We start from the raw sequence: 15777 nt of genomic DNA, 5'->3' as shown, positions 1-15777 counted from the left end.
GAAGATGCTAAGTCTGTTTAACCCACCTTTACCATTTGTGTTCTGCATTTTCTCTTTACAGGTTCCTGTCACAAAGTATTATCAACATTACAACATTATCAGCAACATGCAAGTTCCAGAAAACTGGGTTGTACAGAAGATCTCCTGCTGCATATACATTGTTCTATATTGCTGGCACGAAAGTTCCCCTGCTAGAAGGAGAAATTCTCAATGCACTCCCATCCTCAGATCCCAAAGAAGAATGTCATCTATTCTGCCTAGGTGAAAGTAGTCTCCAATGACAAAAAAAAGAATGGGAGTAATTCTGTTTTGCCAAATATAGTCCAGTGCCCCTAATATTACAGATAAATAGAATGCATTTTCAGATATTAAAACAACTTAGGACTGTTGGTGTTTACACCTAGTTTCTGTAAGAAGATTCTCTAATCAATCAGGCTTTACAACAAAAGGGAAAACAACAAATGTAGGGACCTATCTCAGGGCACAAGCAAAAGACAGTGCCGGTGTTCAGCCTCACCTTGAGAGTGACCTTTGTGCTGTCACATCAGCTTATATCAGCACCAAAGCTCAGCTGAGTTGATTACACTAATTAGGAGCTAAATTAATAAACTATGGTCCTTAATATCAATGCCACCTTTGTTGCATGGATGCCATCCCATTATCTGTGTGTGTTACTGAGCAACACAGGGCAGATTCTTTGGAAGGGTAGTCACAAAAAGAAACTCATAGCTAAAGCCCACATTTTCTTTAAGCAAAAAGCTGGTGTGCCAGGAGAATGCATTAAAAGACTGTCAATGCTCCTTTAATTTTATTTCAACCTTACCAGAGATATATGATATGAAAGAAAATACATTTACACCACACTGAGATAGAAGATCCAGCTAATAATCATGCAAGTCACATTTGTGGCAATTCTGATGCATCTGTCAAGTTTTCAATTTTTTGAGGCAATTCAAACCTTTTGATCTTTATATTTCCAGTAACAAGCATGTTCTCAGACTTGTGGGCAGGTGTGGGCGATGAGTAAGCCGCACTACATATTATGAATTTATGTAGGATAACATTATGCCTTGGATGTATGATATGGCCAGAGGCTGAGTAGCTGTAACTACCCGATTAGTTCACATATATAGCATTGCTCTACTTTTTGATGATATAAGTTATTGCACTGCTGGAGGAGAAAGTGTAGAACTCTTCGCCCTAGCAGCTAGAGAAGAGATGAAAATTCTTTCCTCGTAGCAAGAAAGGAAATATGGCATCAGCTCTACATTATGTAGAACCTCTGGGATCACCTTGGCTCCTACGTTTGAGTAATCTGAGACTACTAGTTCAGCCTGCTCCTGTTAGTTATGAGTGCTTGCACCAAATTCCCATTTTGGTTTCTGAATGCCATATACTAGCTTGCTTTACAGACTCCTGTCAATACATCCACTTATGTTTGAGAAATGGAAGCCGTATTTCTGACCATACTAGTTGTACATACAATTTCAGCCACATCACTCAGCTATAATTAAGTGGCATAATCTCCTCTGAACAAATTCTGCCAAGAAAATCCCACCATAGGGTCTACAGGGGTAGGCAACCTGCGGCCCGGCGAGGCCTTAGGACCGGCCCCAGCCCGGTCCTGCCGCCGATTGCCGCCGGGGCCTTTGGGGGGCAATTTTCTATAGAAGCCTCAGAAACATGCATTTATATTAACATTTTTTTAAAAATCAGCAATTTTTTTCACGTGTCCTCCAATTTTTTTAAAAAAGTGTCTTCCATTTGAAAATTTTATCCTACATTTGTCCTGGTTTATTTATATACACTATTTAATTTTTTAAAAAATTATTTAATTATTTATTTTTTGGCTTCGGCCCCCCCAGTTGTCTGAGGGCCAGCAACCCGGCCCCCAGCTCAAAAAGGTTGCCTACTCCTGGTCTACATTAAGTCATAAATGTCTTGAAGGTACACAACAATCACAATCACACTCAAAACATTTTTTGCATGGGCTCAGCCCCATCTTTAAAGTCATACCACAAACCAAATGAAAAACAAAGTTCATTAAGAGTAGCAGAGGATGGCACAATGCCCAAGAGCCAAAGGTGTACTATCTATACTCGACTGTAAATTGACCACATGTATAAGTCAAGGACAGGTTTTGAAGTCAAAAATACGGATTTTGTTATGCCTACAAGTAAGAAAAGACGGAAAAGTAATGCAAATGAAATAGCAACTATGTTAGCAGTGATTATAGTCTTTTGGTGTTTTGGTAGGTGGAATCCAGGAGAGGTACACTACTGGACCCTGGCCAGTGTTTTTCCAGAGTACTGTAAGATTTCAAACGCATAGATAGCACTGTAAGATTTCAAATGCACAGCATGATGAAATTATTCCTATATAGTTAACAGCAATAATGGATACATAACTTCAAGAGATTATAAACAGAGTAAGTGCCAAGTCAAGACTGACATCTGTTTGCAAAGAAAGCAGCAATCTGGCATGCAGCAAAAGGTACCATTTAAAATTGTTGTTCAGCTTCTTTGTAACATGCACAGAATGCCATCACTTAATGCATACTGAAAGTTTAAAGCAGAACAATTGGAATAAAATGAACCAGTAATGCAATTTCTCCAGCTGAGAGAAATAGCTATTGCTGCTGTGAGAAAAAAGAACACACACCTATATGCAGTTAGCATCTGAGCAAGCATGGGTGAGCCTGGATCATGCAACTAAAGCATACCCACTCCCAATGTTATAGCAAGTGGGCTTCCACGTTAAAGTAGATTTAGGGAGTTGTGGGGTGGGAAATGCATGGATTTGGGGGAATCCGCTCTGTCAGCAGTAACTTTTCTCCAGACTCACATGTAAACCTTCAATGGTAAACACATTTTAGTGTCTTTAGTAAATCAATCTTAACTTATTTAAAAGTTTATTTTATGGTTTTGCTCGGTTTTATTGTCCAAGACAGAAAGAAACATAATGGTTATCCAATTGCCAATCCAAACTAGAATAACTATGAAGGAACAGTGGAATTCACTTAAGTGTTGCCTTATTCAGCATGGCGGTTTAACTCTAGCTGGGGAAAATGGTAGCATTTAAACTGAAATGCCTTCATTTGTGAAAAGTTTATTTAGCCATCCAATTCATGAGAATTTAAATGTATGAGTTTTGTATGTTTATAAAAAAATATAACCTTTTAGCAGGAATTTAAGACTTTTTTAAATACTAATGACAATGACATCTATGCAGACTTGCCCACAAACAAAATATTTTTCTGTGCCATATCAGATGTAATAATTTAATGTTGATATGCAATCACATAGGGCAAAAATTCACAATCAGGAGTGGATATAAATTTGTAGCTGCCTGTAAGAGGATAACTGTAATTTCTCCCCAGTCTAAAGTCCTACTGTGCACTGTTTACACATACAAAAAAGCAGAAAACCCATGTATTCAGCAAAATCCAGAATAAGTTTCTGGATATGCAGAGATCAATTACTAAACCATCATTATTGCTGTGAGCTTCCTGTATACATGCCCTCCCTTTAAGCAGCACAATTTCCCAACTCTTCCCTCTGCTATTTGATAAAAATAAAATGTCATATTAATTAAAGTACTCTCAAAATTTCATCTGAAGAGAAATAGATACTTAAATTGCAGCCCAATGCACATATTCTATGGGAATAAATTCCATGAAATTAGGAGAACTGACCAAATAAATGTGTACAGGATTTTGCTGATAATCTATCAAAGTTAACACATAATAATGAACCAACCAAATTAATCCTTGATTATTTGACCTCCCTCACTCACTGGAACATTATATTAATTTCAAATCCTAATTGAATTGAGGTTTGTTTAAAAAAAACCTAGGTATTTCATAATCAAAGAGCCATAAAAGTGAGATACTTAATATAGAAGAGAAATCTATAAACAAATTACTGTAAAAAAGTAAATAATATAAATTAGGCTATTGAAATCAAATTTGGAGATCACCTGGTTCTCCACATGTGTCAGTCTCAAATTCCATCACCCAGCCAAGTATAGTAAATGGCAAAGTACTATTGGAGTTGTAGTCCAAAGTATCTGGAAAACCAAACAGTCTTCAGTACTGCCTTACAACGCTCAGGTTGTTTGTGTTGGCAAAAAAAGAAAAGGAAAGTGGGGCATCTGATCATTTCTACAAGAAGCCAATGTTATGAGACTGTCAATGAATAATGGGCTGCAGGAGAGAGAGAGAGAGAGAGAAAATGATCTCCTCTTTTGACTCCTCTTGTCCTTGACCTGTTCTGATTCCAAATGGTTATTACAAGTCTGTAATTAAAGACAAGAGGATAAATTAGCCTTTTTACTTCCTCTTCCCAATCTTTCACCTTTAGTTTTGGGTCTTTTAGACTGTAAATATGAAGGCAAGAACTGTATTATTAATTATTGTCGTAAAGTGCTCTAGGAGCTATTTTGGGATAAAAGGCATTATAAAAATGGTTTCAATATATTAATTGAACTGAACGGTAAGCAGATCTAGGACAAATAAATGGTAATGATTATAGGCTGAATCCAATTGTTAGCCCCAACTAGAATGGCCAATTGAACCAATAGAACCTGATTAAGTTAATACAGATCTAAACCCCATTGATGCAACAGGCCTACTATAGTTGGGTCCTATCATTCCAACCACCAAAGACCCGCTTCCTTAACAATTGTTTTCTGAAGTAAAAACTCTCCCTTGTGTATCTCTTATATAAGCGTGTTCTGTAAATTTGTGTCAAGTTACCTGTCAACTCACAGTAATCCCATTAATTTCATAGTTTTCTTAGGCAAACAATATTCAGAGGTAGTTTGCCATTACTTTCCTCAGAATTATATCCTACACCATTCAGTATTCCTTGGTAGTTTCCCCATCCAATTACTAATCATGTCTTATCTTGTCTAGATTCCAAGTTCAGAAGTGATCTGGTGTCATATACAGATTCAACAAGGAAATGTCATTTATGCTTGTGAAAAACTTCACTTTCCAATAACATGACCGATGGAGTGGAAATTCCCAATAACTCCAACACACCAACATGAGGCATGGATTAAGTGAAAGAAGTAAGATGTAAAAGGGAGGCAGGACTTACATTAGAGTAACCCCCATCACTGTATTACCTTTTAAAATACTGTAATGTTATTATATCCATTATAATTAGATCTACAAATCTATTAACTCTCCCAAATTATCAATCCTACTATATTAACTCTACTATATTAATAATCATAATTACTATAATTACAGTTATTCTAATTTAAATGAAATTATTTTTAAAACTATTAAAATGTCATATTATTACCAATTTATAACTCCCACCCAGTCCATTCAGAATACATTCTTTGAAAGTAGTTGTTTTCAATCTGCTAAAGATTAATTTATCAGGAAAATCCCCTTCATCAATTAAAAGAAAATCCACTGTAAGTCATTTTTATTTAAATATTTGTTTAAATGAATGCAGTAACTTGCAGTTTAGGATTAAAACTCCCTGATGGCTAGTTGTCAGAGAAGCAACTAAGGCTGCATCTGAACTGTAGAATTAATGCAGTTTGACCCTGCTTTAACTGTTATGACTCCATCCCATGGAATCCTGGGATTTGTAGTTTGTTGTGACAGTAGAGCTCTGACATAGAGGGTTAAATAGTGCACAAAACTACAAATCCCAGAATTCCATGGTATTGAGCCATGGCAGTTAAAGCAGTGTCAAACTGCATTAATTCTGCAGTGCAAATGCAGCGTAAATATCTCTGGATCTTACTGCACTACCCCCAGGGATGTGATGGACGCGTGATGAAAGGGAGCGGGATGAAAACAGAATGGGTGCTATTACCCATTTTACTGCACTCTGGAACGCCGCCACTGCCACCGGAAGTTCCCATTGTGTTCCTGATGTGTCCTAGAAGAGGTGATTTTCAGGAACTGTTCAGAAGTGTTCCTGTAAATCGCCTTCTCTGGGACAGATCAGGAATGCAATGGGAACTTCCGGTGGTGGCAGCCGCATTCCGGCATGCAGTAAAATGGGTGATAGCACTCATTCTGTTCTCATCCCACTCCCTTTCGTCACACCCCCATCACATCCCGGGGGCAGTGCAGTAAAGTCCTCTGTGTAGCACCACCTCTACATTTAAGAATCATAGATATCTGGAGAACTTTGGCAAGAAGGTCCTCCAATAGCAAGAGCCCTAAGATCTGCAGGAGAAGGCTTTCTCTTATTGCCATCAAAATCACAGGTTCGCCTGGTGAGGACACGAGAGAGCCGTTTCGGTGGCAGCTCCCATCTTCTAGAAGGCCCTTCCTCGGGAGTCTAGGCTGGCTCCCTCCCTGCTGGCCTTTCACCGGCAAGTAAAAACATTTTTATGCCAGCAGGCTTTCTGTACATAATACATAGCAAGGTGGTTTTATGGAGCAGGTGGGTTTTTAGTCTGTTTTTAACCTGTGTTTATTTTATGTGATTTTATATTATATTTTTATATTGTATATATTTTATGTGATTTTATATATAGATGTTTTAATTGCTTGAATTCTATAACAATTTTAAAGGTTTTATCTGTGAGCCATCCTAGGTCCCTCTGGGAAGAAAGGTGGGATATAAATGAAATAAAACAAACAAACAAACAAACAAACAGAGGTAGTGATGGGTACTAGGAAAGTGAGAAAACTGAGGTACAGAAAGAGTACTCTGGAGGCCACCCAAAATATGTCTGGTGCAATAAAAACACAGTCTGTGAAGCTAATACAGGTGTCTTCTTCATTTCTTGGCAACAGCTTGTCAAGATGAAATTTAGAAATTTAGAGCAGTTTTTCAAAGTTTGAATCTGGAGGCAGGGAGAAGATGGGGGATGGGGGATGCTGGAAGTCAAAGCAGCAAAACTCAATAGATTTCCAACTATATATAAATGGGCCTCTATAAAACAGAATGAATGTTATATTCCTTGTTCTGAAATTCCAGTAACATCACCCATTGGTTCACACAAGCTCATTCTGTTCCCAGCCGTTTTACTATGTTGGTGATTATAGAGGTACAGAACTATTTGCAGAATGACTCTTCATCAAACGCTTGAGTGTACTATTTTCCATTTCTTTGCACATGTACATAGACACATACTTGCCTCATTATCATTCAATTAAATCTAATACACTGACCAAGATATTCTCTAAAAGAATTTAGGAATATATTGTACGTATTCAGAATTTTTCTTAATATGGTTCTATTCTGAAAAATGAAGATGTATTTAAGTTTGGCAGTTTACCCCAATTATTTCTATAGAAAAGCTACTTTTCACAGCACAATCCAGATGCTGAATCATTAACAAATAGATGGGTTTTAACAAGCATAAGCAATGTTTAGTGTAGAAAATTAGATTCTTTTCTTTATGCATGTTTTCAGTATAATGATATACCACCTTCTCCACCTGAGCTATGTACATGCTATTTACTTGCAAATTAACAGCATTATTTTTAGTTTTGTTGGCCAGACAGCATCATTTTTATTAAGTTACCCGTATGTTAAATTTACATTTTTTGAAAGAACCCTGCTTTTGTTGGATCAAGGCAATGAAAATCAAGGGTATAGTATTTAATTAAAGAAATGGAGGTAAACCTCCTTTTGAAATATAGTTAGGACTCATGGAAACTACTCTTCATGTTATAATCAGAGTAACAATAATGTAAATAATCTGCAATCAGATGAAGATGTAATGGAAACACTGAATCATTCCCCACATACTTCTGTTGGCCTACCTACCATACTGAACTACATACTGTACACATGCTTCCAAATACCTGTATTATTCAGATATTTCTACAGCTCCATTTCTCTTGAACTGCCTCCCTTTCCTCACTAGCTTTTCATGGAGAATTGACACTGTGCCATTGTCATTGTTAGCCAATTGCACTTGAACGTTTTCTGAGCAAATTCTCTTATTTTTTTGAGGTCCATTTGTGGACAAAATGAAATTGCAGCACCAATACGAGTAGCAGGCAAAATGCTATTCAAGTTTTCAAGACTTCTGCAGATTTATACTGAATCCTTCCTTTTCAGCTTCTCCTAGCTTTATTAGTTCCTGTTGGTCCCCTGCTGTGAGATTTGTGACAAATAGCTCTTCTTAGTGTCAGTTCATCTTGTAGTGGGATGTGGGGCATTAATTACCCATTGATTTGCCTTATTTAAAATATTATAAAATTGATATTTTACCATTTTAAAAGAAAACAAATTGTGAGAGAAAAATAAACAATTGAAGTCTTCCCTCCAGGGGGAATAAAAACTGGCCCAAGGACATTTGCACAAGATTATTCCAAGCAATTAAATCCCAAACCTGGATCAACAAGCAGCAGCAAAGCTGAAAACATGAAACTAGCATTGAACTTTACATTTGGTTTTAAACCTATGGATTGTCAGTGAGAAGAATATTATTGAACAATGTACAGGTTGAGCCTCACTTATCCAGAATTTTGAAATCCAAAATCCTCTAACAACCAATTTTTTTCATGGATGGCTGTGATAGTGCCACCTTTGCTTTCCAATGATTAGTTGCACACAAACTTTGCTTCATGTACAAAATTATTTAAAATATTGTATAAAATTACCTTCAGACTATGTGTATAAGGTGCTTATGAAATATCAATGAATTTAATGTTTACACTTGGGTCCCATTGCCAAGATATCTCATTATGTATGCACATGCAAATACAGGTTTTCCAAAATTCCAAATATGTCTGGTCCCAAGCATTTTAGATAATGGATACTCAACCAGTAGCAACTTATTAGGCATAAACTGATTAGTCCTCAACGGAATAGACTCACTGAATCAATTGTTGAATGGTGACCCATTGATTCAACAGGTCTACTTTAGTAAGGGGAACTTACCATAAATCAGAGCATAACGTTTTGCATTAGACTCCTCCTTCAATTCCACATGTCATTAATTACATAAAGGCAATGGTTACACAGTTCTAAAGGACTCTATTACTGTAATATTCTTATTTAAGTTTTGTTAATTTGAAAGCATTGCACATTCAGTTTGGCTACAATTTTATAGTAGAATGGTCTAAAGATAAAGTAAAGGTTTTTGATTGACAACCTTGACAACATTGCCTAAATGTGTCCAACTATAGGGGGCAGTGCTCATCTCTATTATTAAACCGAAGAGATAGCGTTGTCAAAGACTGCCCTGTGGTTATGTGGCCAGCATGACTGCACAGAACGCTGTTACCTTCCCACTGAAGTGACACCTTTTTATCTACTTACACTTTTTAATGCTTTCAAACTGCTAGATTGGCAGAAGCTGGACTAGTGATGGGAGCTCACTCTGTCATGTGGCTCCTGGGCCTTGAACTGCTGATCTGGCAATCGCCAGAGCCAGCATCTTAACCGCTGAGCCACCACATCTCCTTTTATAGCAGAATGTTTTATAGTAGAATGACCGCAATCAATTACATCCAATAAATATTTCTTTAAAATCTGTTGTAATGTATACATGAACCAAAGTTCAGACAAAAGGCATTATTACTACAATGTTTAACTATCAGGTCAATCCTTTTGCCTTCATTCTTAAATAGCCAACTGAAACATGCAGAAAACATGATCTAATCCAGGAATTGACAATCACTGTCCTTCTGGATGTTGTTATACTTGAATTCTCCATTTAACTCTTGCCAGCATCACCATTGGTGAGAGATGATAGGAAGAATGGTGATTGTGGTGGGATCTGTAGCCCAACAACTTCTGAAGGTCCACATGTTGCTGACATCAGCTCTAATCTTTCCTGAATGGAGTGAACTTGCTTCAGACTGTTTGAATATGAAAAAGAAAAAAACAATCGTTTTCTTTGAGGTAGACAGTTAATATTTCAGAGAGAAGGCTGGATTAAAACTCTTCCCTCTGACATGCTAACTATTCATAGGCTGGAATCTTTTTCGGTGCAGGAGTTTGGAGTAGAACCCCTGGAAACCAGGGCTCAAATTCCTGCTCAGCCATGGAAACTCACTGGGCAAGTTTCTCTCTCAGCCTCAGGAGAAGATAATGGCAAATCTCCCTCTGAACAAACCTTGCCAAGAAAACCCCATGATAATTTTGCCTTAGGGTCACCATAAGTCAGAAATGACTTGAAGGCACACAACAACAACCACTCCCAGGAGGTCTGTACTATGAGCTTCAGTACAAATATGCTATGCTGTTCTTTTTACAGAACAATTTACTTCACATCATACCGTGACAATTCAAAAATTCTCTCCACACCACTTCCTGAATTAATAAACAGCATCTTTCTGCTCACCTTCTGTTCAGATGTTGCTACCGTGCCTTGAAAGTATCAGCCTAGCTATACTAAATGTTATTAATGACAAGAATGATATTCTGAACTTATCCAGGCAATCAATTCTTCTTTCTGTTAGAGATTGCTGTTGTAAAGAGATGGTGTGTATGTAACATCACCTCTTCGGCATCATTCATTCAAGCCATTATGGAGAAGTCTTAATCTGCACGCATATACAGTACGTTATACTGTAAAAGGACAGGAAAACAAAGTATCAGTTCTATCATTTCCCCTTGTGCCCTATGTGAATGGGTTACTCAGGCTCTAGAGAGCTCTAGGCAGGGACATCACTAGGAGTGTGTGGGCTGCATGAGGAGACACCTTAAGTGGGGATGACACTACTGCTCCCCAAACTTCTGCCTTTTGGCAGAAACATGCTATGGCATTCATCTACATCCCTTTAAAATGCTAAAGAGATGGTATGAGTGGGACGAGGCTTAGTGGGAGGAGAAAGGAGAGGCCCCAGGATTTTTTTAAAATTAAATGTTAATTTAATTTTTTAAATTAATTTTATATGTAAATACATTTAGACTGTATGATATTGTAATTTAAAGATATAATTTTAACTTTGCTAGTTGTTTATGTTGTTTACAACTATTACCGTTATATTCACTGATATATGGGATTTATGATTTATGAGTAACATTAGTACAAAAACATTACCAAGGATTCTGTATGATGTGGTATGGGAGGAGGTGGGGGGGGGGGGGGGGGGGGGGGGGGGGACGGGGGACAGGACACAACACCATGAGTTACTGTACTGGGTAACACAACCCTAAAGATGCCACTGGCTTCAGGAACAAACAATACAGACTTTACTAAGAGGCAGAGGTTCTTCATCACAGACAGGCTTACATTTAGCAGGTGAAGCTTATTTTAAATTAGCACTGCTTAAAGATGTGGTTCCTGGACCAGTGCTAGCCCCTGAGCCATTGACTGTCAGGCACTGACAACTTTCCAGGAAAGAAAGAAACAATTTCAGTCAATCACCACAAATATGGTGATGCTTCCTGACTCACTGGATAAAAAATAATAATTGCCAGTTCTTTACCTCAGATAGCTTGAGAAGCACTCTTTCAAATTAAGGCATACTGTACCGTTAAATACCATCTCTCTTTTTACAGAATCCTTCTACAAAGACAACACATCTGTACAGAATATTTTAAACCTGCCTATGCTTTCCAGGTCCAGACCTTTAATGGAAGGACAAAGAGCAACACAACTTCTTGTAACACTCCTCCAAACAAACTAAGAAGAAAATATAATGTTTACTCTGTGAAATTCAACCAAGCAGTACACTGATGTAGAGTCACAAGATCCAGCATATTGCAGTGGCTTGAGCATTGGACTGTGACTCTGGAGACCAGGGTTCAATTCCCAGCTCAGCCATGAAAATCACTGGGTGTAAGTCACACTCTCTCAGCCTCAGGGGAAGGCAATGGTAAACCTCCTCTGAACAAATCTTGCCAAGAAAACCCCATGATAGATTTGCCTTGGGGTCACCATAAGTTGGAATGATTTGAAGACACACAACAATAACAACAACAGTGCAGTGAAGATGATCCAGAACAGTGAGAAAACCTTTAAAAGATGAGCATCCCACAAAGCTACATCCAGTTTGCTGTCAACACTTTTGAGCACAAATTCATTGTTGTGTGCCTTCAATACATTTCTGACTTAAAGTCCTCTCCAATCCCCCCTGGTTGCCCCTACATGCTACAGTCTTCTTGTTTCCCTGCAACATGGCTTCTTTTTCACACCATTTTATTTTATTTTTATAGCTATAATTTTTATTGAATTTCACACAAAAAAATCTACTAAAACAACAACAAAACACAACCCCATGACTCCCCCCTATAATTATATACAAGATTCCCCACAACCACGAACCTAAGACATGGAGGAGGAGGCGAACAGCTACGGCTGCATCCGTGCTGCAGAAATAGTCCAGTTTGACACCGCTTTAACTGCTATGGCTCAAGGCTATGGAATTCTGAGAACTGTAGTTTGTTGTGGCACCAAACAAACTTCAGTTTCTAGAATTCCATAGCCTTGAGCCAAGGCAATTAAAGTGGTGTCAAGCCAGATTCTTCCTGCAGTGCAGATGTAGCCTATGTCCTCCATCAAGCCTCAAAAGCTACTTGCATTGTTAGGTTTTTGTGGGTTTTTTGGGCAATGGGGCCATGTTCAAGAAGAGTTTCTTTCTGACGTTTCGCCAGCTTTTTCTCTGAAGATGTCAGCCATGAAAGCTTTCTACTTGCATTACCTTCCCTCTATCCTGTTTGAGACAATAAATGAATGGATCTCAAGCCTTCAATAATATATTTTTTTTCGGGTGTTTTATTCTCGCATCCTACTTTTATTAGCAGACAAAGTGGTAACAGAGTGGTCAAGAGTAGGGTGTTGGTGAAGGGATGCTCCAACCAACCATTTTCTGGACTCACCTTGTGGTCCAGGACACTGATGTATCCTTCCAAGGGCCGGTCAGAGAGCCCAGGTAGACCTTGCTGGCTGCGGCTGCTCAGCTGCGGCTGGCTTGCAGGCTTCTGGCTGGCTGTCACTGCCACCTGCTGCTGTTGCTGCTGGCTTTGCTCTTTCTGGCCTCCTCCTTCTCCTTCCCCTTCTGCTCTTCCTCCTCCTCCGATGCTGCTGTACAAGAGCAACAAGCTAGTGCACATGGTGGTGAGCGCAAAAGACACTGCCAGCCCATGTCGCTGCAAGGGGACAAGGAGACACACTGAGAGACCCATTGAAGGAAGGAAGAGGGGGGAAAGTACTGCCACCCAGAGAAGGGAAGTGATGGGGGGTGTCAAGCTCTGAAGGGTGCCCCTGGAAAAGGAGGAGGAGTGGCCAGAGTGTGCAGGCACCTTTCATCCAGGGTGGCCAGACATATCTCCTCCTTTCCCTGGACCTGGCCTCCACTTCAGCGTTCAGCCCAGGAGGCACTCCTAAATGTCCTCCCTAGCAATAGCAAGTACATCTCTATCCCACTTATCAGTGAACCAACACTCTCTAAGCAGTTCACTCTGTGTAAAAGCCACTTGCGCCCAATTGCTCCAGTTGGAGCATGACCAGAGGTCCTCCTTTGTCAGGACATGTGCTCCATTTCATGACCATGTCCAGGAGGCATCTCAAAACGTCCTCCATTTGGGGCATGACCAGGGTGACATGTCCTCCTTTTCCAGGACACGCCCTAAATTTCAACCTTCTGTCCAGGAGGAATTCAAAAATGTCCTCCATTTGGAGCAGAAATAGGGTGAGCAGACATGTCCTCCTTTTCCAGGACATATCCTCCATTTCTGTACCTTCTGTCCAGGAGGAATGTCTATGTCCTCCACTTGAAGCATGACCAGGGGTCCTCCCTTGCCAGGACATGAGCTCCATTTCAAACTTCTGTCCAGGAGGAATCCCAAAAGGTCCTCCACTTGGAGCACGACTAAAAGAAGCATGGCTTTGCATTTATTTATATGAGCGTTTCCAGCTTTTACTTGGTCATGGCTTCCATTCTGAGGTGGTGAGGAGGAGGAGGTCAGCCTGCTTGGGTTGCTGCTTGGGGAACCTCCCCTTGTTTACAGACCCAGGAGCCCTGACCTTTTCCCCTCAGTCAGGAGGAGGAGGAGGAGACCCCTCTCCTTCCCGCCTTTCCAAACCTCCCCTCCATGCCTCTTTCCCTCCTCCTTTGCTCCCCAAACCCTCTCTATTCCTCCCCAAAGCCCAGCCCTGGGGGGGGTGAGGTGGGTCCCCTCTCCTCCTGCAAATTCCCTGCTGCCACTCCATGTTTGTTTTGCCAATGCCTCCAAGTTTGGACAGGCTTCCCTCCCCTCCCTTTATTTTTAAAAACGAGTCTTCCCCTTTCTTTCTTTCTTTCTTTCTTTCTTTCTCCCCCCGAGTCATTCTTTCTATATAAGGCCACCTAATGAACACCTTAAATCCCTGGCTGGGCTGAGAGGAAGGCTTTCTTCTACAAAGCAGAGGAGCCCTAGGGGGAAATGGAGTTGGCAGCAGCAGCAACAAACCCTCTCTCCTCCTTTTACGCCCCACTTTCTCACTCCAGTCCTCTCAGACTCGACTCTTCCCACATCCCCACCTCTTTCTTTCTTTCTCTCTCTCTCTTCCTTCCTTCCTTCCTTGCTTGCTTCTGCCTGCCATCCCCTCTGCTCCACTTTTGGGACATTCTCCCCTCTTTCCCTCCTTTTCTTCTTCTTCTGCGTTTTAAAGGTATGATGTAAACACCTTTTTAAAACAATTTAAATTTAATGTACTCTCAACATGCCTGATGAAAAAGCCCCCTGCAGCTTCCAAAGCCTGAGGGGTATTCGCTTTGGGAGACCCCCTAAAAATGAGACATAAAATGAGGGGGAAACCTCCTCGGAGCAAGGTGCCAGCAGCTGCATCCAGACTGCCTTGTGGATTTGGGGTGATACAGTACTTCAGCCTTGGAAAGGCAGTCATTGTCTGGCACCGAGGGCTATTCCTCCAGACATTCCCCCAGCCATTCCTAAAAAGCACCCTGATTTCCCCAAACACACACACACACAAAGCAAAGGATCCTGGAAAGTTCTTTGCCTCCTTCCTGGAGGGTTTCAGCCCCTTGGATGGCGAGGACTAAGCCTTGCATGCCCCTTTTTAGCCAGCCCCCACCTGCCTCCTTTCTCTCCTGCTTCAGGAAACCTTGCGCGATCTGTAGCCCCACTTTCTCCCCCCAGGATGCCATGCTTTTCGAAATGCTTGGATTTCCCTCCGGATGCCAAGGAGCCCCTGCCCCTGACTTACCACCAGAGTCTTCATTTTCGGGCACCTTTCCTGGCTCACACCGCCAGCCTCCTTCTTCTGATGCCACTTTTCTTCCTCTCTAGGGTTTCCATTGCGAAGGAGCCGGGGACATGGTTTTTGGCCAGGGCTGTTGCAATAGAGATGGATAGATATGAAATAATAGTAACAATGATTGAAAGAAACCCAAGCCCCTTGGCCAGGCTGAGCCCAGCCTTGAGCTGCTCTGGGCAGCAGCGCGGCTGTTGCAGAGATTAGAGGCAGAATTAAATCTGGACCCTTTTAGAGAGTCTCCCAGTGATCTGCACAACGCCTGACAGGCTCTCTGGGTCCTAAACCACCCTGCTCCCTCGCCTGCTTCTTCTCCTCCAGCTGGAAGACAGACTGGCTTTGGGAGCTGGGTTTTTATCGTTATTGTTGTCATTGTTATTATTATTATTCCTGGGAACACAGTTGGCCAGGTGTCCTCTTTTCCCAGGACATGTCCTCCTCTTTCAAATTCCTGCCCAGGAGGGATGGCAACATGCCCTCCCTTTGGAGCATAGCAGAGAACCAGGGGTTCAATGGGAGTCTTTTGACAGGAGAACCAGGGCTTTGACAGGGGTTTGATGGGAGTCTTTTGACAGGAGAACCAGGGTTTTGACAGAAGTGATTTGGGCTTTTCTGTGGTCATATCCTTTCATT

At 40.6% G+C, this 15777-nt stretch overlaps 1 protein-coding gene across 2 annotated transcripts in view; it reads right to left on the bottom strand.

The window, feature by feature from the left end:
* Positions 1-15379, bottom strand: part of ST6GALNAC5 (ST6 N-acetylgalactosaminide alpha-2,6-sialyltransferase 5) — a 102334-nt gene extending 86955 nt beyond the window's left edge. Inside the window, exons 1-2 of one of the 2 annotated variants that reach the window (XM_042463547.1) lie at positions 15097-15379; positions 12768-13037 (exon numbers count right to left, since the gene is read on the bottom strand). In XM_042463547.1, coding sequence (XP_042319481.1) covers positions 12768-13037; positions 15097-15111 — 285 coding nt within the window. In that variant the 5' untranslated portion in view covers positions 15112-15379. Of the gene's footprint in view, positions 1-12767; positions 13038-13628; positions 13817-15096 lie in introns of those variants that run through there. The other variant, XM_042463546.1, reaches the window with a different exon arrangement.
* Positions 15380-15777: the final 398 nt, after the last annotated feature.

This window comes from Sceloporus undulatus, chromosome 4 (assembly GCF_019175285.1).
Source record: "Sceloporus undulatus isolate JIND9_A2432 ecotype Alabama chromosome 4, SceUnd_v1.1, whole genome shotgun sequence".
NCBI classification, from domain to species: Eukaryota; Metazoa; Chordata; class Lepidosauria; order Squamata; family Phrynosomatidae; genus Sceloporus; species Sceloporus undulatus.
This window is presented reverse-complemented; position numbering and strand designations above follow the sequence as displayed.